Source organism: Pituophis catenifer, unplaced genomic scaffold (assembly GCF_029215685.1).
Source record: "Pituophis catenifer annectens isolate HBS135680 unplaced genomic scaffold, rPitCat1.0.hap2 SCAF_2, whole genome shotgun sequence".
NCBI classification, from domain to species: Eukaryota; Metazoa; Chordata; class Lepidosauria; order Squamata; family Colubridae; genus Pituophis; species Pituophis catenifer.
Genome location: NW_027256882.1, coordinates 26,247,188 through 26,269,141, shown reverse-complemented (window position 1 = coordinate 26,269,141; position 21,954 = coordinate 26,247,188). Strand labels below are relative to the sequence as shown.

General features: G+C 44.0%; 1 protein-coding gene, 3 non-coding genes and 1 pseudogene across 4 annotated transcripts; 4 read left to right on the top strand and 1 right to left on the bottom strand.

The window, feature by feature from the left end:
• Positions 1–1,827: 1,827 nt before the first annotated feature.
• TRNAN-GUU (transfer RNA asparagine (anticodon GUU)) lies at positions 1,828–1,901 on the bottom strand. The gene has a single exon. It is a non-coding gene; the product is annotated as a tRNA-Asn (tRNA).
• A 683-nt stretch (positions 1,902–2,584) lies between these two features.
• Positions 2,585–2,657, top strand: TRNAN-GUU (transfer RNA asparagine (anticodon GUU)). Its single transcript has one exon. It is a non-coding gene; the product is annotated as a tRNA-Asn (tRNA).
• Positions 2,658–2,948: 291 nt separating this feature from the next.
• Positions 2,949–3,021, top strand: TRNAV-CAC (transfer RNA valine (anticodon CAC)). Its single transcript has one exon. It is a non-coding gene; the product is annotated as a tRNA-Val (tRNA).
• An 8,171-nt stretch (positions 3,022–11,192) lies between these two features.
• LOC139311918 (zinc finger protein 558-like) lies at positions 11,193–17,160 on the top strand. Its single transcript, XM_070936444.1, has 5 exons — positions 11,193–11,597; positions 11,858–11,975; positions 12,079–12,161; positions 13,059–13,185; positions 14,865–17,160. Exons 1-5 carry the CDS (start codon positions 11,193–11,195, stop codon positions 15,821–15,823), a joined length of 1,692 nt encoding a protein of 563 aa, XP_070792545.1. The 3' UTR covers positions 15,824–17,160.
• Positions 17,161–21,528: 4,368 nt separating this feature from the next.
• Positions 21,529–21,954, top strand: part of LOC139310017 (zinc finger protein 721-like) — a 31,139-nt pseudogene continuing 30,713 nt past the window's right edge.

Genomic DNA, 21,954 nt, shown 5'->3' with positions numbered 1-21,954 from the left:
TAGCAGTGGTCCCCAACCCCCGGTCCGCGGACCGGTGCCGGGCCGTGGAGTACCTGGCACCGGGCCGCGCAGCGGCCGGGGGACATGAACGCTGCAGCGCAAAGGCTCCTGGGCCGTGCGCAAAAGCTCCTGGGCCGTGCGCAAAGGCTCCAGGGAAGAGAGCCCCACGCAGGTACGCACATGTGGCCCAAAGCCCCCACCCCTGCGCGCGCTCAGCGGGCCATGGTAAAATTATCAAAGGCTGATTGGTCCGCGGCGATAAAAAGGTTGGGGACCACTGCAATATAGTACAAAAAAATAAGGATATCCATGCAACTTTATCAAAAAGTCCCTGACCACTCCATCCAGGATTTGAGTAGCCTAGAGAAAAAAAGGATAGCAGGAACACGATAGCAGTATTCTAGTATTTGAAAGGCGGCCACAAAGAGGAGGGTCAATTTATTTTCCAAAGCACCAGAGGGCAAGACAAGAAACAATGGATGGAAACTAATCAAGGAAAGAAGCAACCTGGAATTAAGAAGAAACTTCCTAACAGTGAAGACAATTAACCAGTGGAATAGCTTTGCCTTCAGACGTTGTGGGTATTTCATCACTGGAGGTTTTGAAGAAGACACTGGACAGTCACTTGTCTGAAATGGTATGGGGTCTTCTGCTCGAGCAGGGGGTTGGACTAGAAGACCTCCAAGGTCCAGCTCTATTCTGATTCTGATTCTAATTCAAGGTGTCCCAGGAAAACCAGCCATGGATTGTATAGGGACAGACACAAAGAAAGAGCTTGATGTTTCAGGACCACGGAGAGCACCCAACATTATTATTATTATTATTAATTAAATTTGTATACTGTCCTACTCCCGAAGGGCTCAGGGCGGTGAACAGCCATAAAATAAAACATATAGATACAAAATTTAAAATAGTGATAAAACAAATTAAATAAATTTGGCTGAACCATTTTAAAACCCCAATAATTTAAAACCAAATTTAAAATTCCCATTTAAAAGAGGAAAATTTAGGTCAGGCCAGCTTGATGAAATAGGAACGTCTTAAGCGCGCGACGGAAGGTACGCAGATCCGGGATCCTCCGTATCTCCGGGGGGAGCTCGTTCCAGATAGTAGGTGCCCCCACAGAGAAGGCTCTCCCCCTGGAGGCTGCCAGTCGACATTGTTTGGCCGACGGCACCCAGAGGAGCCCCTCTCTATGGGAGCGTACTGGTCGGTGGGAGGCTATTGGTGGTAGCAGGCGGTCCCGTAGATAACCAGGTCCTAAGCCATGGAGCGCTTTAAAGGTGATAACCAAAACCTTGAAGCGCACTCGGAAGACCACTGGGAGCCAGTGCAGCTCGCACAGGAGAGGCGTTACATGGGAGCGCCACGTCGCTCCCATCACCACCCGTGTGGCCGCACTCTGCGCCAGTTGGAGCCTCCGAGTGCTCCTCAAGGGGAGCCCCATGTAGAGAGGGGAACATAGGTTCATTTGGGCTGCATTATCTTTGCCTAAAAAGGACATTGCTCCAGCTCTTCCCGGTGGCCAGCAGAAGCCCAGAGAAAGATACTGGTGGGCGGAGGTGGGCAACTATGGCAACATTACGACTTGTGGACTTCTGGGAGCCGAAGTCCACAGGTCGTAATGTTGCCATAGCTGCCCAACCCTGCTGTAGGGTGTCTTCATCTCCCTTTTGCATTTTGGGAGATAAAGCTGACACAACAGATGAACAAATATTTATGCCTCAGTAACAAAAAAGCATTGACAGGATGGGAATTGAAGCCCTCATATGAAGAGCCTGATGCATTAAAAATCCACCCCCTTCACATTTGAATTATCAAGCAGGCCGTCCCTGGGTGGGCTCGAACCACCATCCTTCTGGTTAACAGCCAGACGCGCTAACCCATTGCGCCACAGAGACCTGGCACAGGCCTCCCCCTTAGCTCCCTTCACCTGAGCATCTGTAGTTTGGGCTGGATAGACACCAATCAGATATGTTGGTCAGAAGACACTGTGCCTTATAACAATAAGAACAATCCCTTCTAGGTTTCATCCCAGATTTTATTTTCAGTGGGAGAAAAAAAGCCACACTACAAAAGCCAAAAAGAAGCCCTGGCACCAAGTATGCATCTCCTGACTGAGGGAGGCTGATGCCAAGCCCTATGCCCGTGATGGCGAACCTATGGCACGAGTGCCAGAGGTGGCACGCGGAGCCATATTGGTGGGCACACGAGTGTTGCCCTAGCTCAGCTCCAGCGCGCATGTGCGCACCGGCCAACTCACTTTCAGGCCTTCCGGTCCCACTGGAAGTCGGGAAAGTGGCTGTTTCTGGCCTCCGGGGGGAATGGGGAAGGCTGTTTTTGCCCTCCCCAGGCTCCTAGAAAGCCTCTGGAGCTTGGGGAGGTGGAAAAAACGGGCCCACCGTGCCCACCGTGCCATCACGTGCCAAAAGCAGGGGGAAGTGTGGGGGGGTCACGTGTGCATGCGCGGGAGGGCAGGGCGTATTGAATTATGGATGTGGGCACCCGCACCCATGACCCCCCACGCTCTCCCCACTTTTGGCATGCGACGGCAAAAAGGTTAGCCATCACTGCCCTATGCCAAGTCTCTGTGGTGCAAGGGGTAGCACATCTGGCTGTTAACCAGAAGGATGGTGGTTTGAGCCCACCCAGGGATGGCCTGCTTGATGGCATGATCCAGAGATGAAGGTCTGTGGGCTTTGATTCCCACACTGTTGATGCTTTTTTGTTACTGAGGCATAAATATTTGTTCATCTGTTGTGTCAGCTTTATCTCCCGAAATGCAAGGATTCTCACCAGGATTTAAATATTTGTATTATTTTTTACCTTCCAGAATGCAAAAGGGGGAGGAAACATAAAGAATAACATCTCCTTAACCCCACTGATGCTGTAAATGTCAGACTGGGATGGCCAGCCAAAGATATGGGCATGCTGGCTGAGAACAGCCCGTTTCTGTGGTGTAGTGGTTATCACATTTGCCTCACACGCAAAAGGTCCCTGGATCAAAACCAGGCAGAAACACATTTTTCCCCCAGCATCAGAGCCACTCCTTGCTCAAAGAAAGAGCAGGAAAAGGCTGCACTGAGACAAGCAAGAACCCTATTCTCTTTTCTATTTTATTGGAGTGGGAATGAATGAGAAGAGATGGATTTCAAGACACCAGTCAAGAAGGGCTGGTTATCCCGATGGAGCAACTAGTGAAAATTAAAGCCTGTCTAAGTTTGAACTCCCAGAATTCTGAGCATGAGGGAAGAAGGAGGGTTCCCCATCCATAGCCTACCTGAATCACCTTAAGAACAGGAGTAATGTAGGTAATGCGAGTCCAGCTGGATGATCACTGAGGGGCCCTCTTTATTCATAGTATTGTAAGAAAGAAAATGTGCTTGTTTGAGAGAAGCAATTATATCCAGTTGAAACAGTACAAAGATAATGAGAAATTCCTTTGAAGTAGAAACATTCTACAAGAGAGGCCCCTCAGTTGTCAGAGATAGAGACATTTGGTGATATACAGTTTGAAGGTTAAAAGAGACCAAGGATGACCACATGAAATATCAACAAGAGATAATCTGAATCTATGCTTCAGTGATTTACAAGAAGAATTATGACTGTTTGGCAAAGATAATGTGAAACTTAGTAATTAGGAAATGTCAATTAAATATAACAAATGTATATGACCACATAAACTGCTGAGTTAACAGAATCCTTTGTCTTAGAAGGGTATAAAACCATTGTAACTAGGTTCTGTCTTTGTTCAATGCTTCATGTACAAATGAGCTTTGAACCTATTGCGCAATATACTGTCTCTAGCTAACCCAGAAAAGTTGTGTTGGTCTAATTAATCCACAACAGGAGAAGGTGGGAGGGGGAGATTTCTCCAGGTGCATCCAGACCAGGGGTCAGCAACCTGTAGCTCTGGAGCCACATGTGGCTCTTTCACCCCTCTGCTGCGGCTCCCTGTCACTCAAAATATGCGTCACAACCGCCAATGTGTGACACCCGCCGGCATGCAATTTATTGAGTTTTTCAACCCCCAGTAGGCCAACCATGGATAAATCCAAGAAAAGAAAAGTTTCAGAAGAAAACAGAACGTTTAATTCAACTACATATGCTAGTTTTGTGGCCTCTCAAGAAATAGTCAGGCACGGGAAGGGTTTTGTGGCTTCCAGTGTTTTCTTTTCTGTGGGAAACGGGTCCAAATGGCTCTTTGAGTGTTTAAGGTTGCAGACCCCTGATCCAGACCAATTATGCTTTGTCTCTTTGAGCCACAGTACACTGACAACCACAAGACACAAATGGTGCCTCAAGGACAGCCTCTTTGTTCTTGTCTCTTGACCGTGTCTTGCCATTTCTGACAGGATTTTTGCTCTTTGTTTTGTAGGCCTTCCTTTAAAGTGACTTTTGAGCCTCCGCAGAGATTTTCTCAGTCTTCACAAGATCACAGATAATGCTTAGACATTAAAAAAGGATCCCGGACCTACACACTTTCCGCCGTGCCATCAAATCATTTCTATTTCAGCAGGCCAGCCTGGCCTAACCTCTCTTTTAAATTGTTTTTAAAATTTTTTTAAATTTTTAAATTTAAAACTTGTCTTATGAATTTGGGGTGTTTTAAATTTCGTTTTCCGGGCCAATTATTTAATTGTATTTTAATGTTTTTTTAACATTTATATTATATGTATTTTATTCGGCTGTTCACCGCCCTGAGTCCTTCGGGAGTAGGGCGGTATACAATTTTAATAAATAATAATAACAATAATAATAAAAAAGAGGAAAAATCTAGAAACTGCTGCCTGCTGGAAATGACACCACCTTTTGAATTAAGTAATGTTAGAGGGACCCTTTTCTTCCACTCCAAGGCCCATCATCCCAGGCCCAGAAGCCTGGCACTCTGACAAATCAGCCATTGATAGACACAAAAAATGTCCCAAAGATGCTTTTTCAGGATGCAACTGGACTTTCTTGTTTCTTTCTCTGAAGATGTTTCACTTCTCATCCAAGAAGCTTCTTTAGCTCTGACAGGATAGTGGGGAATGGAAGGATTTGTATTAAATCACGGGTGTCAAACTTGCTGCGTCACATTGCCGTCACATGATGTTTCACAATGTTTTTTCCCATTCACAAAGCTGGGGTGAGGGTGGCCGGTGGGCCGACAGTTTGACACCCCTGTATTAAATCCTTCCATTCCCCACTATCCTGTTAAGATATGGTCTGAGCCTAACAAGTTGTCCAGGCAATATATGTGTTCTGTGACTTTAATATGAATATGTATTGTGTGACTTTAAAGTTTTACTGCTGATTCATTGTAATGCTGAGTCATGCTATAATTAGATAATCGCTAGTTGTGACCGTATTTAAGAAAGGTACTGTAAAGTATTCAGTTGATGATAAGCTACCATAGTGTGTGGAGTTGTTATCATTGAGCTATCATCGTTGGATGGATCTGCTACCATCGTGGTTTGTGAACCAGAGTGAGTTTGTTATTCTAACCAACTACTGTTTGTGTGGTAAGAAGAGTTTCTGTATCACTGGACTGATTTAACTGGCAAAGACTTGGATTTGTTTAAAGACTATGAGATTGTTTTTTCACTATAAAGTAAACTTTTGATAAACCAGTTTGCACATCTTTTATTCATTGCTCTCAGCAACGTTTCTCTGTGCTCTACACTCTGCTGGTTGGTAACACAACAACAATATCCTTAACACTGTCAGAGCTGAAGAAGCTTCGTGAATGAGAAGTGAAACGTCTTCAAAGAAAAAACAAAGTCCAGTTGCCTCCTGAAAAAGCACCTTTGGGACAACCTGGATGACCTGGATTTTTTTACAGATTAACAGAGTTGGAAGGGACCTTATAGACAGTGGTGGGATTCAAATAATTGAACAACCAGTTCTCTGCCCTAATGATTTCTTCCAACAACCAGTTCACCAAACTGCTCAGAAAGTTAACAACCGGTTCGCCCGAAGTGGTGCGAACTGGCTGAATCTCACCACTGCTTATAAGTCATCTAGTCCATCCACCCCCCACCACTCAAGCAGGAGACCCTATACCATTTCTGACAAATGGCAGTCCAATCTTTTCTTGAAAGTCTCAAGTGATGAAACTCCCACAACTTCCGAAGGCAAGCTGTTCCATTGGTTGATTGATTGACTTGAGAATCTCTACAGACTTGTAGACACGTAGACATTAATACAGGGGTGAAATCCAGCAGGTTCTGACAAGTTCTGGAGAACCAGTGTAGGAAATTTTGAGTAGTTCGGAGAACCAGTAGAGGAAATTTTGAGTAGTTCGGAGAACCAGTAGAGGAAATTTTGAGTAGTTCGGAGAACCAGTAGAGGAAATTTTGAGTAGTTCGGAGAACCAGTAGAGGAAATTTTGAGTAGTTCGGAGAACCAGTAGAGGAAATTTTGAGTAGTTCGGAGAACTGACAAATACCACCTCTGGCTGGTCCCAGAGTGGCGTGGGAATGGAGATTTTGCAATATCCTTCCCCCAGGAGTAGGGAGGGAATGGAGATTTTGCAGCATCCTTCCCCTGCCACGCCCACCAAGCCACACCACGCCCACCAAGCCATGCCCACAGAACGGTAGTAAAAAAAATTTGAATTTCACCACTGCATTAATAACATCTATAGATTATGCAAAAGAGAATAACACCCAGCCTAAAAAAAGATCAAAAAGACCCAAGCACCACTCCACCAGCAATCAGCACCCAGATCAACGTAGATTAACTCCAAGGTTAACGTCAGATCAACAATCAAGTAAACGACACCCCAATCAAGAAAATGTTATTAAAGAGCCGTGGAACTTGATCGCTTTTCCCCTTGCGTAGAACTCTGGCATTGAGGGCAGAATCTGAGCGCCTTCCTCTTTCCCCCAAACTTAAGAGAGATGCGTGCTATGCTAACCGGGGCTTTTTTCGGAAAAGTCCGGGAGTGAGTCCGACTTTTCTACGGTGTTCGATTCTGCTCTCTCCTCGCTGTGAGCTTAAGTGGAGCCTTTCTAGGAGCCAAGAAGCTGCAAGGGAGTCTTTAGCGGATAGACATCCCAGACGTTGCCCGGAGTTCAGTGAGGAAGGGCTTTTATTTCGCACTGGAGGCTTGCATGGATGCATGTAAAAACTTCATAAGGTCGTGGGAAGAGGGAAAACGCGGGAGCCATTTACCCTCTGTTTCGTTGGGGGAAAACACCACATTGGGGGGGGGAGAGGTTGTGTTTGCAAAACAGAGGATTGTGCTCAGAGGTGGGTTTCAGCAGGTTCTGACCAGTTCTGGAGAACCGGTAGCAGAAATTTTGACTAGTTCAGAGAACCGGTAGTAAAAATTCTGACTGGCCCCGCCCCCATCTATTCTCTGCCTTCCAAGTCCCAGCTGATCAGGAGGAAATGGGGATTTTGCACTAACCTTCCCCCCGAGTTGGTTGGGAATGGAGATTTTAAGGGATCCTGTACCCTGCCACGCCCACCAAGCCATGCCACGCCCACCAAGCCATGCCACGCCCACCAAGCCACACCCACAGAACCGGTAGTTAAAAAATTTGAAACCCACTACTGATTGTGCTTCCAAGTCCAGGGGTCTCCAACCTTGGCAACTTTAAGACTTGTGGACTTCAACTCCCAGAGTTCCTCAGCCAGCGAAGCTAGATGTCTAGACTTCTGTCCTAGACATCATGCTTTTTCTAGACATCATGCTTTTACAAACCTTGGTCTGTCTTTAAAGCCTCTCTAGGATTTCCTCTGTTATTTTTCTTGTTTATTCATGGGCAGCAGATAAAGCCCTGGCACCTTCCCAATACAGGATAAGGCTTTAAATGAGAATTTCCGTTTTAACAAACTGCACCATTGTTTGGTTTGGGGGCAGCAGTGTCTCAGATAGAAAATCCATAAGGAGAGTGGTAAGGACAGCCGAGATTATAGGAAGCTCGCTTCCTGTCATTCAGGATATTGCTTATAAGCACTATGTGCTTAGAGCTCAAAGCATTGTTAGAGACCCCACACACCCACTCCACAGTTGCTCCCCTCTGGGAGGAGGTTTCAAAGTATTTCTAGCAGGACTACCAGATTCTGTAACAGCTTTGTTCCCTATGCCATCCATCTGGTAAACTCACATGATTCATTTTTCTCGCCATGTACATGAATACATCCGAACCAGACTGTGTTGTTTCTCTGAGTCATATATGTGGTTATATGCATATTTTTGGATTTATTTGTTTATTTATTTATTTTGTCATGTTTATGTAATGTATATTGGAGATAGTGACCCTTTGAGAGCTATATGATTTTGATTTGATTTGATTTGATTAGATTTATATACCGCCCTACTCCCGAAGGACTCAGGGCGGTGAACAGCCAAAAAATAAAACACATAGATAACAAAATTTAAAAGACAGTATAAAACTACATTAAATAATTTGGCCCGGGACAAATTATATGCAGTGAAATTTCATGTTAATGTATGCTGATTAGTGTACATTCAAAGTGACAATAAAGTTATCATTCTCTTCTCTTCTTCATTTTGTAATGCCACTTGTTCTCCAGTCACAGATGAGACGCGTTCTCCCATTCTCCATCATAGCACCTTGTTTTGAGGTAAAATTTTCTAAAATCTCCATGAGTTCCAGTTTTTTCTCCATTTTGGGACTAGTTTTTATTTCAATGCCTCTTTTTTCATCAGGATCTTTCATCCAGGATTTTTCTCCTTATTACAGGCTGCCTCTTGGTGCTTCCAACCCTCCTTAGCTACCCAGAGGCATGAATTTGAGAAGGGCAGCTGTAAAACTTGGGGAAAATCAATATAAATCTTAATTTTCCTAATCTGTCCTTTCCCAGCCAGCCCCCAAATCCTCCCCTCACTTCAGGTCCGACTTTGCCATCGGTCACAAAGACAAAAACTGGGTTTATAACAGTAACAGAGTTGGAAGGGACCTTGGAAGGTCATCTAGTCCATCCCCCTGCTCACGCAGGAGACCTGTACTAGGGTTTCGAACCAACAAAAGCTGACAACCTTTCTGATCGGCAAGCTCAGTGTCTTAGCCACTGAGCCACCTAGTCAGGATTTCATAGAGAGGCTCCTGGTTTCTTGTCTTTTGACAGCCCTGCGGTTTCTGACAGGATTTTTTTTTTATCTCGTTTTCGACTCCCAGGCCCATCACCCCCAGGCCCACAGGGAACCACGATCACTTCTCTCCCCTTGCGGAAAAACTCTGGCATTGCGCGCAGAATCCAGCAGGGGGCTCTGTCCGTAGCTGTTGGAAAAACCGAGCAGCCTCCCCTACATCCCGCTTCAGGAGGGAACTGAGCATGCGCCTGGCCCTCTAAGCTCAAGAGATACGCGTGCTGCTTAGCCTAGGCTTTTTTTTTTTCTTTTTTTCAGAAAAGGCTGGAAGAGCGTCAGCCTTTCCTGTAGTTTCCGATTCTGCTCCCCTCCCGCACCTCGCTGCGAGCCTTACGCGGAGCCTTTTTTTTCCCCCGGAGCCTCTAAAGGAAGATTTTAGCAGACGGTGATCCACTCGTGATCCACTCGGTCCAGTGAGCGTGGTGGGTCTTTTATCTCGCGGCGGAGGATTTCAGGGAGACACGTAAAGCTTTATAATGTTCGAGGTCGGGGGAAAGTGGGAAGCCCCGAATCCCCTGCCGCCCTTGGATATGCACGGGACAGATAGGGTAGAAAGCAAAAATTGTGACCCCCCCCCCCCTGGGAGGAAAAACAAAACAAACCAGGATCGCCAGAAACGTGGGAGCCATTTAGCCTCCGTTTCGTTGCGGGAGGAAAAACCCTGCGTGGATGGGGAGAGGAGGAGAGGTCGACTTTGGAGATTCAAATCAGCCTTTGAGAAATTTCCTGCAAATTTCTTGGCCCCGTTTTCCGAAGGGGTTTCCCTCTCCTCCCCCCTTCCCAGACCAGAGGAAGCGAGCGGTCCGAGTCCCTCCTGCTGGCTTTGCACGCAAGGCTGCAACTCCGTGTGCAAGGACTGCAACTCGGGTTTCCTGCTTTAATACCTTTTCCCAATGGCTTTGCCGGCAGGTAAAAAAGGAAGATGTTTGAGAGGACAGGAGGTGCGCTTGTGGTTGAGGTGCATCGTTCACACACTGTGTATTCATATTAAGCCAGTGTTTGTTTTTAAGTTTGGGCAGTGTTAAGTTCCTGCAGTTTTTAAGTCCACAAGTTTTCAAGTGGACAATTTTGAAAAAGACGGGATTAGGCTAAAAGGGGGTGGGGGGGAAACTGTTTCTAGGATGTGCCTGAATCGAAACATCATCTTAAAGCATAGATGGTTTTATTCATTGGGATATTAAGTTCTATATGCATTGAATGGTGGTTTGTTAATTCTGGCTTCTGGAGTTCACCCAGGGTTTAGGGCCAGGAGGTTAACGGGGTTCTGTTAGTTTAAAGCTTTATGTTCTAGAGAAGTTCAGATGTTCATTTATTTTCCTTATTAAATCGATTTAGATAGCCGCTCTCATCCCAATTGCTATCTCGGTTGTGATTTCAGACATTTTGATTTGGATTGTGCTGAGATAGTTGTTAAATTTTATAAGCGGCTATTGAAATTAGGTGAATTAGGAAATAGAAATCCAAAACATATTTTAACATATTTATTTATTTATTTATTTATTTATTTATTTATTTATTTATTTATTTATTTATTTATTTATTTATTATTGTGATTTATATGCCGCCTTTCTCCCTGGGGACTCAAGGCGGCTTACAAAATGACAAATTCCAATACAGATCACAATGAAATAAAATTAAAATCAGCAACCCTATTAAAAACAGTTTAAAATTATGACAGTGTACCCCCAAACGGATCAGATATTCATGTAATAGTCCTTGATAGTAGCTGATACAAAAGGGCTCACTGGAATTTTCTTCAAACATAGATGTCAGTCTTACTAATAAGATTCCTGCCTTCTACTGAGACATTGAGGGTTCATAAGAATTTCTTATTTTGAGGTGGGCTTTTTTCGGAGGAGGAGGAAGATGCTCAGTAGTTATGTTACTCACCCTATTGAATCTCTCATCTCTTTTCCATTTCAGATTTGTTAGTTGGAAATCTTTCCTGGTTCCTCTGAAGGCTTAGCTATCTTGTGAAGGAATAGAGCTGAAGGCCTTGGATGTTTTGTCGAGATTTCTTGTGAATACAAAGTCCTGTGGAGATCCATCAGTCCATTTTGAAGTTGGATTAGAGACCAGAGAGAAGATGGAAGGAAAACACCCAGCAGATGCAGCAGTTGGAAAAAGTCCTACAACTGCTCAGCCTTGGAGCTTTGGGAAGAATCCTGGGCAAAAGACCCAAAACAATGAAGCCAACAGTTCAGAGGTCAAATCCTGTCACTTCAGAAAAGTGCAGTTCCAGGAGGGGCGGAGTCCCCGAGATGTTTGCACTCAGCTTCACCGCCTTTGCTGTCAGTGGCTGCAGCCGGAAAGACACACAAAAGCTGAGATGCTGGACCTGGTGCTCCTGGAGCAGTTCCTGGCTGTCCTTCCCCCAACGGTGGAGAAATGGGTGCGGGAATGTGGAGCAGAAACCAGTTCCCAGGCGGTGGACTTGGCCGAAGGCTTCCTGCTGACCCAGGAGTTGGAAAACATGCAAGAAGAGTTGCAGGTGTGAGAATGTAATCGTGGCACATCTAAAGAGGATCTCTCTGAATTTGTCAATTCCTCTCTGGCAGAGTTTTCTGGAATTATGACCTCCTAAAGGCTGTTGTTCCATTCTTTTTCCAGAGGATGTATTTGTGGCAATTGTTCTGTTCTTGCTTTCCAGCTTCAGCGTTGGACATTGTGGTCTTCTGCTAGATTGAGAATGCAGTATGATAATTCATTTCTTTCCCTCTTTCCTTGCTTCTCCTGGCACATCACTTCCAGAAGTCCTTGGAAGATGTATATGATTATCCCAAGGAAGGGAAAGAGTCATCCAAATTCTCTCAGGAGCTGCAGTTCAGGGAGAGCTTCCAGAAAGATCAAAGTCAGGAGACAAGGCCAGGTAACAGAAGCACCTTACATGTGACGTGGAGTTTGGACATCCGGCCTCTTGATTGTAATCTCTCTTTTTAACAAACATGCTTCTACCATTTTCTGTCTCACAGAGAATAGAAAGCTGTCCTTGGTTTTTTTAGAATCGCCTCCTCTTTCTGGTGGAGCCGTAAGAGTGCTTGAATTTCTGTCTCAGGTAGGAGGAGAAACCTTGATAAATATTCATGAATCTTGGATGGGTTTCATTTTGTTCTGGTGTCCAGTGTATAATATTGTTGTTTCTAAGCAACTCAAATTTTAGATCAGATCATTGAAAATTCACACACTGCTTAACCTGTCCCTTCTGATAAGAACCTGTCCATTCTCCACCCTCCTGCTTCAGGCCCAAATTTTCTTGACCAGATGTTATCTTGGCTGGAGATACTCTTTCTGTCTCCAGGGTCATTCTCACGTACCATTACCAGCTCCCCCAACACCTTCATGGAGGTGTGGATGGGAAGGAAGGGTAGTTTCCCTCCATTGATAAATAAACCATTGGAAAAAATGTCAGATGGGTTTTCTCTGTGTTTCCTTCTGTGCACTCTAGGAAGAATTGGAGCCATTGATATGTAGTGGTTGTAAGGCCAGTTGGCCAAGAAAACTATTTTAATTGGCTTCACTGAAAGGCATTCCAAGTCCTTCCAACTTGATCAAATGTGCTTCAATTGTGCTGTCAGCCAAAAGTGAGTTACACACCGGGCTCCGGACGGCTCCCGACCTCCGCACTTTCCACGCCGACCTGAAGACATGGCTTTTTCAGCAAATTCTCTGATCTGTTGCGAGGTTTTAATTGTCTGGGGATTTTAAATTGGCTTGTTTTAGCATTTTTATTGTTATGTTGCTTTTATTCTGTGAGCCGCCCCGAGTCCTACGGGAGAAGGGCGACATATAAAAATGATAATAAATCAAAATAAATCAATCAATCAAATCATTCAGAATTCTGCAGAAGATGCCCATTTTGTTCATTGGATCTCTTTTTTAGAATTATTGGAAGAAAACTGTCAAATTATTATTGGGATTATCTGTTAATAGGGAAACTTGTTTCCTTGTTCAGGATTTTGTGTCTTTGGAGGAAGTGGCCATTTATTTCTCTGAGGAGGAGTGGTCTCAACTGGATCCTGCCCAAAAAGCTCTCCATGGGGAAGTCATGCTGGAGAATTCCAGGAATCTGGCTTCTCTGGGTAAGAACCCATAACTGTGCTTAGAAATTTATAGAAGGCATGAGGTGGGGGGGCTTAAATATTATTTCTGGGGACAAATCACTTATTTCTATGCTGCCTTTATTATTTTTTGTAAATAAAAGACAGCAGACATACTTAATACTCCTTCCTCTGCTGTTTTTCCTACCACAACAACAATCCTGTGACATGGGTTGGGCTAACAAAGATAGGCCAAAAGTCACCCAGCCAGAATTCACGCTTAAGGCAAAACTGGTACTCATAGTCATTCAGTTTCTAGCCTCAGTGCCTTAACCATTGGACCAAATGGCTCTCTGGAAGAAGGAAATTTATTGAAAGAAAAACTGCAAAACTGCACAGGCTCCCTTTTTACATAAAGGAAGTGGCTTTCTTTCAAAATGCTTTCTGCTCATAAAATGAAAAATACTGTATTTTTCGGGGTATAAAACCCTCTGGAATATAAGAGGCCGCTACCTTTTTTTGGAGAGGAAAACAAGGGAAAAAAAATCTGCCTCTGCCTCTCAGCAATTTGCCTGCTTGCAGCAAAGAGCAAACAGCCTGCTTTAGTTTCATTTTCATTTTCAGCACATCTTTAGCACAAGGGAAAAAAAAGCTGCCTCCCAACAATTTTCCTCCTTGCAGCAAACACCAGAGGCCCGCGCGGCAATAGGCAATGGCAATCCCTTCAGCCCGAAACAGCTGAGAATCAGGAGGCTGATCCAATGGACAATCAACTGCTTATGATAATCAGGCTGTGCTGAAGCTGAAATGGGCCATTTGCTGCTTGCTGCAAGGAGGTAAATTGCTGGGAGGCAGAGGCTAAAGGGTGGGGGCCAGCAGGTGGGCGGAGCTACATTTGTTGTATAAGACACACCCAAATTTTCACCCTCTTTTAGGGGGGGAAAGTACGTCTTATACTCATTTCCCTGCCATAGAAGATATTAGCTCGAATCTGAGGGAGAGGCTGTACGTAGGGATGGTGTGGCCTTTGAGCAAGATCCTGCCTTCCAGGGCTTAATATTGAGCCTGGTAACTCGGCTTGAGCTGCTATTCGAAGGCAGATGTTATTGAATGTCAGCTTGGTAAATAGTATGACTGTCCACAGCCACGAACTGAAGGTGGATGAAATACCAGACTGCCATTCATAACCAAGACCCAGATGTGCCCTGAGAGGGACACTCCTTTCTCAGAAATGGGCCCATTTGTGTACTGTCTTTGGTATCATTCCAGGTTGAGGGTGGGGAGCTATTGCCTTCCAGGAAGGTTGACTTTCAGAGTTTCTGGTCTGCAGACAAGTGAAGGTGAGACTTTTCATTGAAGTTGGGGAGGTGGTGGGTAATGTTGCTGCTCAGCATGATATAGTGTCCAAAACTTTGGGAGTTCATGGCACCATGGAATTGTCCTACTGGTAGGTCATCAACAGGTTGACACAGAGTAGTACTCAAAGATTAGATCACGGATTTGTCTTCCGTTTGTAGCGATGTCATCCAATCCTGATAAATCAGAATTCGTAGGAGCCCACTTAGAAATGGGTATTTGGTAAAGTATTCGTTTGGTATGTTCATATCTGCCAATAAGCAGCCAAAATATATTGATGATTCTTTGGCTAAATTTCAGAAGAAAAGATTTGATCTTTCATCATTACCCTATTTTTGCTACAGTTTTCGTTTTTCTTTTTCCAGGCTATAATCGGCAAGAGAATAAGAATTACAAGGCGGAAGGCCAGGCAATGCATCCGAAAGAGGTAAAAGGGAAGTTTGCGGATCAGAGCAGTGAGACAAGCCAATCACAAAATGGAATTATAAAAGGCTTTCCTCGGATCAGTTGGCTTCCTAACCATACAGGCATTAATACAGGAGAAAAACCATACAAATGCTCGGAGTGTGGAAAGAGCTTTAATAAATCTGCTCATCTCATTTCCCATAAAAAGACACATTCGGAAGATAAACAATTTACTTGCAAGGAGTGTGGAAAGACCCTCTGTAATAATCACTCTCTTAGAAGTCACGAAAGGAATCACACGGGAGAACGACCATATAAATGCATGGAGTGTGGAAAGACCTTTAGTTGTAGCAGTAACCTTACTTCCCATAAGAGAATCCACACAGGGGAGAAACCATATAAATGCATGGAGTGTGGAAAGACCTTTATTCATAGCAGTTACCTGAACTCCCACAAGAGGATCCACACAGGAGAGAAGCCCTATCAATGTGTGGACTGTGGAGAGGGCTTTCGGTGGAATTGTGATCTTACTTCCCATAAAAGGATCCACACGGGGGAGAAACCATATGAGTGCAAGGAGTGTGGAAGAAGCTTTAGTTTTAGCAGTAGTCTTAATTCCCACAAGAGGATCCATACAACAGAGAAGCGATACCAATGTGTGGAGTGTGGAGAGGGCTTTCGTTGGATCTGTGATCTCACTTCCCATAAAAGGATCCACACGGGGGAGAAACCATATGAATGCATGGAGTGTGGGAAGAGCTTTGCAAGGAGTAACGCTCTTACTTGCCACAGAAGGATCCACACACAGGGGAAGCCATATCAGCCGAGGAAGTATGGGAAGAGCTTCAATAGCAATAAGGGTAATCCTCGGTTTATGACTGCGATTGAAATTTCTGTTGCTAAGCAAGACAGTTGTTAAGTAAATTTGGATCCATTTTACGACTTTACTTGCCACATTTGTTAAGTGAATCACTTCAGTTGTCAAGTTAGTAACGCTGTTGTTAAGTGAGTCTGGCTTTCCCCTTGGCTTTGTTCGTCAAAACAAAAACATGACCCAGGGACACTGCAACCCTCATAAATATGAGTCAGTTGCCAAGCACCTGAAGTTTGATCAGGTGACATAGTATGATCAGGAATGCTGTAACGGTCGTAAGTGTGAAAAACAGTCATAAGTCACTTTTTGCAGTGGTGGTATAGCTTTAAACACTCACTAAACAAAACTGTTGTAAGTGAAAGACTACCTGTAGTTATCTAAAATCTCATACAAGAACCACTTGAGTAATAATCAAAATAAACCCTAGACCTTTTTAGATATTCATACATAAATTGCCTATCTAGTCCAAACCAGAACAAGGTGTATCCTAAATCTTACTTGTGGTTTTTGCTAAGTAGAAGGTTAGAACTAAAAAGTGAGTATCGGTGGAGATAAAGGGTGTTAATTGCCATTTCAGGGATCTGTCCAGCCTGTTATTGAACAGGAAGAAGACTCAGAGGAAGAGCTCTGAAAAGGAGCTACAATAATGAAAAGTCCTATAAATGCACATGCCAAAGTTTTTCTCCAGTGAAGGTGCCAAGTTCTGTTTTCCTGTCCCAGACAAAAGCTAAAATGGATTTTTTTTGGAACATATACCTGTAGCCTTCGATTAAATTAAGTACAGTTGGTATGATTTCTTTCTAGTTATATACCGTGTTTCCCTCAAAATAAGACATCCCCTGATAATAAGCCCAATTGGGCTTTTGAGCGCATGCACGAAAATAAGCCCTCCCTGAAAATAAGCCCTCCCCGAAAATATTTAAACAGATGCGCAGCTGGTCCCCGCCATTTCCTCTGATTAGGGTTACGGAGACAGAGCTGGAAATCAAGTAAGACAGCAAGAGGAACCCCGTCTTGCTCCACGTGCCCCAAAATAATATCTCCCCGAAAATAAGGCCAAGCGCTTATTTTGGGGTTCAAAAAAATATAAGACAGGGTCTTACTTTTGGGGAAACACGGTAGTTAATAAACTTTGGGCTGATTATCAATTTCAAGCATTGGGTTATGTTTGGAGGAGCCTACATAGGGGTTTTGGAATTCATGGCAACCTGAAATCATTTACACACAAGACAACAATATTCTGTCACTCCTCTAAGGTTATCCAGACTCCAAGGTTATCCAGATAGGAAACATAGCTGAATAGGCTAATTTATTAATAGAATGCTGCAAGTCTGAAAGTACACATCCGTGATCACTTTTAAGGTTGCCTTGAACTGCAAGATGTGTGCATATAAATTAAATAAATACTGGTAATAAATAGCCCGATAGATCAAGTTCGATTGTTTATTCAGTTTCTTTCTTTGCTTGTTATGCAGCTGCAGACTTTTCTACCTTTTAATTGCATAATTCCTTTGGCACTATTTATTTTATCAACATACTTACAAATCATGGAAAAGATTTGGTCAAAGGCCTATTATTATTTGAGAAACTCATCACATATACATATATCAATGTATCCTGTGTGGAAAAATCTTTGAAAAAAAACCTTTTTCAAGCATTTTTTTTTTTTTGCCTTTCTATGGGATGACAAGGTTTAGGGAAAACACTAAATTTGATTGAAATAAACTTAATTAAAAACCACTGGAATGGTTATTCATGAAATGTGATTAAATTCTGTAAAAGCTAAAAATAGATGAAAACGCCTGGAAGGATTTCTGGGGGGCAATACTTCAGGCTTTCAAAGGTTCAGGTTATTTTGAAGCTATTTACTCAAATATTGTTCACTGATCATTCTGGATCAAACAGCATAATTTTTTTCATAATACCAGATTGACACAGTTTGGCAGGTTGTCCTTAGAAGGAAGCCTTGATATGTAAAGAAATTAGCTGAAAAGAATGCAGCCAGAATGAGAAGTTGCCATTCTTTTAAAATTGCTTCTTAACCACTACTTTCCCTCCACCTTTTGTAGGAAGCCCACACCCCCAGGGAATGAAATATTTTGGGGAATATTAAAATAGGCAAAATATTATATTTCCCCTAAAGGAGAAGAGGAGAAACATGTTCTTAAATGCAGAAAGCAGCCCCAGTATTCTTGCCATAGGAAAATAGCCTCAAGCAGAAGCTTGAACCCTGCCAACAAAAGTGCGTTTTTGCCATGGTTTTCCCAGTTGCAATGTATGGCTGAGAAAGTTGGACCATATCAAAGGCTGAGTGCCAAAGAATGGCGGTCTTTGAACTCTGGTGCTGGAGAAGACTCCCGCGAGTCCCTTGGACTGCAAGGCGATCAAACTGGTCAGTCCTAGAGGAGATCAACCCTGACTGCTCTTTAGAAGGCCAGATCCTGAAGATGAAACTGAAATACTTTGGCCACTTAATGAGAAGGAAGGAGTCACTGGAGAAGAACCTAATGCTGGGAAAGATTGAGGGCAAAAGAAGAAAGGGACGGCAGAGAATGAGGTGGCTGGATGGAGTTATTGAAGCAGTAGGCGTGAGCTTAAATGGACTCCAGAGGATGGTAGAGGACAGCAAGGCCTGGAGGAACATTGTCCATGGGGTCTGATGGGTCGGACACGAATTCGCAACTAACAACAACAACAAAAAAGCTTGAAGAGGCTGGTCTTTTGGCATGAAGATTTTGTATCCATTCAGAAAGACTGGGCCAATCTATTCATAAGCAAAGAGACTCCAAATAAGCAACACAATAAGGCAAACCAGAGCTGACAAGATTAGCTTAGACAAACACCTAAAATTTGCATTTCTCCTTTTGTCTGTAGAGCCAGCCAGGACCCCTACATGACTCCATAGGAATCTGGCAACAGCCATTAAAATATTAGAGGACACATCTATGGAGATTCTCAGTCATCCAGGTCATAGTTGTCCCAAAGGTGCTTTTTCAAGAGGCAACCGGACTTTGTTTTTTTCTTTGAAGACATTTAGCTTCTCATCAATAGTGACATTCAAATTTTTTCCCTACTGGTTCCGTGGGCGTGGCTTGGTGGGGGGGTCACTCACACCCACGCCCACTCGGTCACATGACCCCACCACCACCAAGCCATGCCCACAGAACCCGGTAGGAAAAAATGTGTGTATGAGCACCAGAAGGGCTCTTAATGAATGCTGTGGTGGAGAGAATCGGAACTTTTCTCCCTCCATTTAACATTGAATGGGTTGAGCGGCCTAAAGGGGTGAGTGAGTGGCTGGAAGGGGTGAGCGGCGAGCGAGCAGGCATGGGCGGGGCTAGCCAGGGGTGGTTTTTACCACTTTGGCGAACCGATTCAAATTGTTCCTACAGGTTCGCCCAAACTGGTCCAAACTGGTTGAATTTCACCCCTGCTCTTCATCCAAGAAGCCTCTTCAGCTCTGATTGGATGGTGGGGATTGGAACTTTCAACAGTTCCAAGAAGGCTCCACACCCACTTGCACCACTCAGGTGACCCTGATGATACAGATAAACCTTTCAGATAGCCTTAATGACTAGCAGCTAGCTAAAAGAATATAAATGACCAGCTGTCTGCAAGGAGTATAAATCCTTCCATTCCCCACCATCCAGTCAGAGCTGAAAAAGCTTCTTGGATGAGAAGCGAAATGTCTTCAAAGAAAAAACAGAAAGTCCAGTTGCCCCTTGAAAAAGCACATTTGGGATAGTAAAGGACACATTCTTACACAGGAACAGGCATCTCAATCACAAAGCCCCAAAGAACGTATAAGCCTAACCCACCTATCTCAACCCCATTTTTTCATCCACCCCAGAAACATTCGGCTGTCACTGAAATTTCTGGCATCCAAATAAACAGAGACCTTTCCTTCAGCCAGCCTCCATTTTATTTCCAGCGTCTTTCTCCCGACTTGGAACCAGACCGGATTTTTCTTCCAACACTTTCGTTCATTCATTGTAGCTAAATTTCCTTTTTTCTTGCACTCCCACCTCCAAATCCAGAGTAATCTTTTCAAACCGGTGAAATCTTCATTACTGTTGGCTAGAAAAAGAAGTACATTATTTAGCACCAAAGGTCTTCAAGTTCCTACTCATATTTTTTGAGGCATATTTCCTACTCAACACACAAATAAAACTATTCACCTCTTTTTATTGTCTTGTGGTATTGGAGCTATAAAATTATATTTAATTTTTCAGTATTTTCCTTCATTTTCATACTTTTTAATTCCATATACAATCGCATATCAGACTTTATACTTTATACAGTCTTCATTTCTCCATCATGGCACCTTATTTTGAGGTAAAAAATTTAAAAGGTCCACACAAGTTTGAACTTTCCATTTTGGAACTTTTCTTTTGATGCCTCTTTTTCATCAGAATCTTCTCTTCAGTATTACTGGTAGTCCTTTACTTATGATGACAATTGAGCCAAAAATTTTATGTTGCTAAGTGAGAAATTTGTTAAGTGAGTTTTGCCTCATTTTACGCCTTTTCTTGCCACAATTGTTAAGTGAATCGCTGCAGTTGTTAAAATAGTAACACGGTTGTTAAGTGACTCTGACTTCCCCATTGACTTTCCTTGTTAGAAGGTTACGAAAGGGGCTCACGTAACTCTGGGACGCTGCGACCCTCATAAATATGAGTAGTTGCCAAGCATTTAAATTTTGATCACATGATCATGGTGATGCTGTAATGGTCGTAAGTGTGAAAAATGGTCATAAGTCACTTTTTTCAGTGCCATTGTAAGTTTGAATGGTCACTAAATGAACTGTTGTAAGTTGAGGACTACCTGTATTTTCATTATTACAGGCTGCTTCTTGGTGTTTCCAATCCTCCTTGGCGACCTAGAGGCATGAATTTGAAAAGGCACATTTAATAATTGAAAAAGAAAAATCAATACAAATCTCAATTTTCCTCAACCTGTCGCTTTGCTCCCTGTGTCTCTGCCAGCCCCCTGATCTCCCCTCACTTCAAGGCTGAGTTTGCCATCAGCCACAAGTCACAGGCCGGGTTTCATAGAGAGACTTTTCTTCCTTGTCTTTTGACTGCCCTGCCATTTCTGACAGGATTTTCCTCATTTCTGACGCCGCCTCCTGGGAATCCCTGGAGACCTTTCAGAGAAGCTGCTCTTCAGGAAAGGGATTTTTGAGTCTCCACAAGAGATTTTTCTCAATCTTCACAAGATCACAGACGGTTCTTAGAAATTAAAAAGAGGGAAAATCTACAAACTGATGCTTGCCGGAGAGGCCCGTTTCCTTTCTAGAATAAAAACTGCTCTTCAGGAAAGGGATTTTTGAGTCTCCACAAGAGATTTTCGCAATTTTTTTATTTTATTTTATTTGTCAAGAACATATTAGGTAATAAGTATAAACCTAGATTGGCTACATAAAATAGAGGAAACATTAGGACAGGGACGGCTGGTGCTCTTATGCACGCCCCTTACAGACCCCTTAGGAATGGGGAAAATCTAGAAAGTGACGCCTGCTGGAGAGGCCACTTCCTTTCTAGATAGGCAACCTTAGAGGGAACCTTTCCTTCAAGTTTAATGCCCATCAACCCAGATACGTATGGAACACGACGTCCTGAGCCCTTGCAGGATCTTCTCGCAATGCACACAGGATCCTCTAGGGGGCTCCGTGGAAAAGCGGCGCTGCTCCCTCCCGCCCCCCGTTATACAAGAGAACTGAGCATGCGCCGGTCTCTTTCCCAAGTCAAGAGGGATTCGTGCTTCCCTAGGCATTTTCCAGCAGAGGCTTGAAAGCTGCTCTGCTCTTTCTCCAGTGCCCGGGTGAGCCTTTCAGGCAAGGGAAGAGGCTGCGGGGAAGTCTTGGACTTGGAGATCCAGATACGACTCGGGGTTCAGTCGGTGGGGGCTTTTCTCCCGCGCTGGAGGCTCGCATGCAGACCTGCAAAACCTTATTAGGGTTGGAGTGGTGGGATTGGGGTGGGGGGGGGGTAGAGCCACTGGTCCCATGTTCCCCTGCCGCCCCTGTGCATGCACGGGCCGGGGAGGGGAGAAAGGAAACCTTTGGCTCCTTCGCATTGCCCCCAGGGGGAAAAAATCGGGGTCTCAGAAAAGAGGGAGCCATTTACACCCCACACACACCCCCATTTGGATGGGAAAACCTCTGTATGGGAGGG

Bases quoted from the DNA above. Each gene is read 5' to 3' on its own strand.
- LOC139311918 (XM_070936444.1), top strand. From the start codon at position 11,193: ATGGAAGGAAAACACCCAGCAGATGCAGCAGTTGGAAAAAGTCCTACA. The intron at 11,976-12,078 runs GTAACAGAAGCA...TCTGTCTCACAG, and splicing joins AAGTCAGGAGACAAGGCCAG to AGAATAGAAAGCTGTCCTTG. The intron at 13,186-14,864 runs GTAAGAACCCAT...TTCTTTTTCCAG, and splicing joins CAGGAATCTGGCTTCTCTGG to GCTATAATCGGCAAGAGAAT.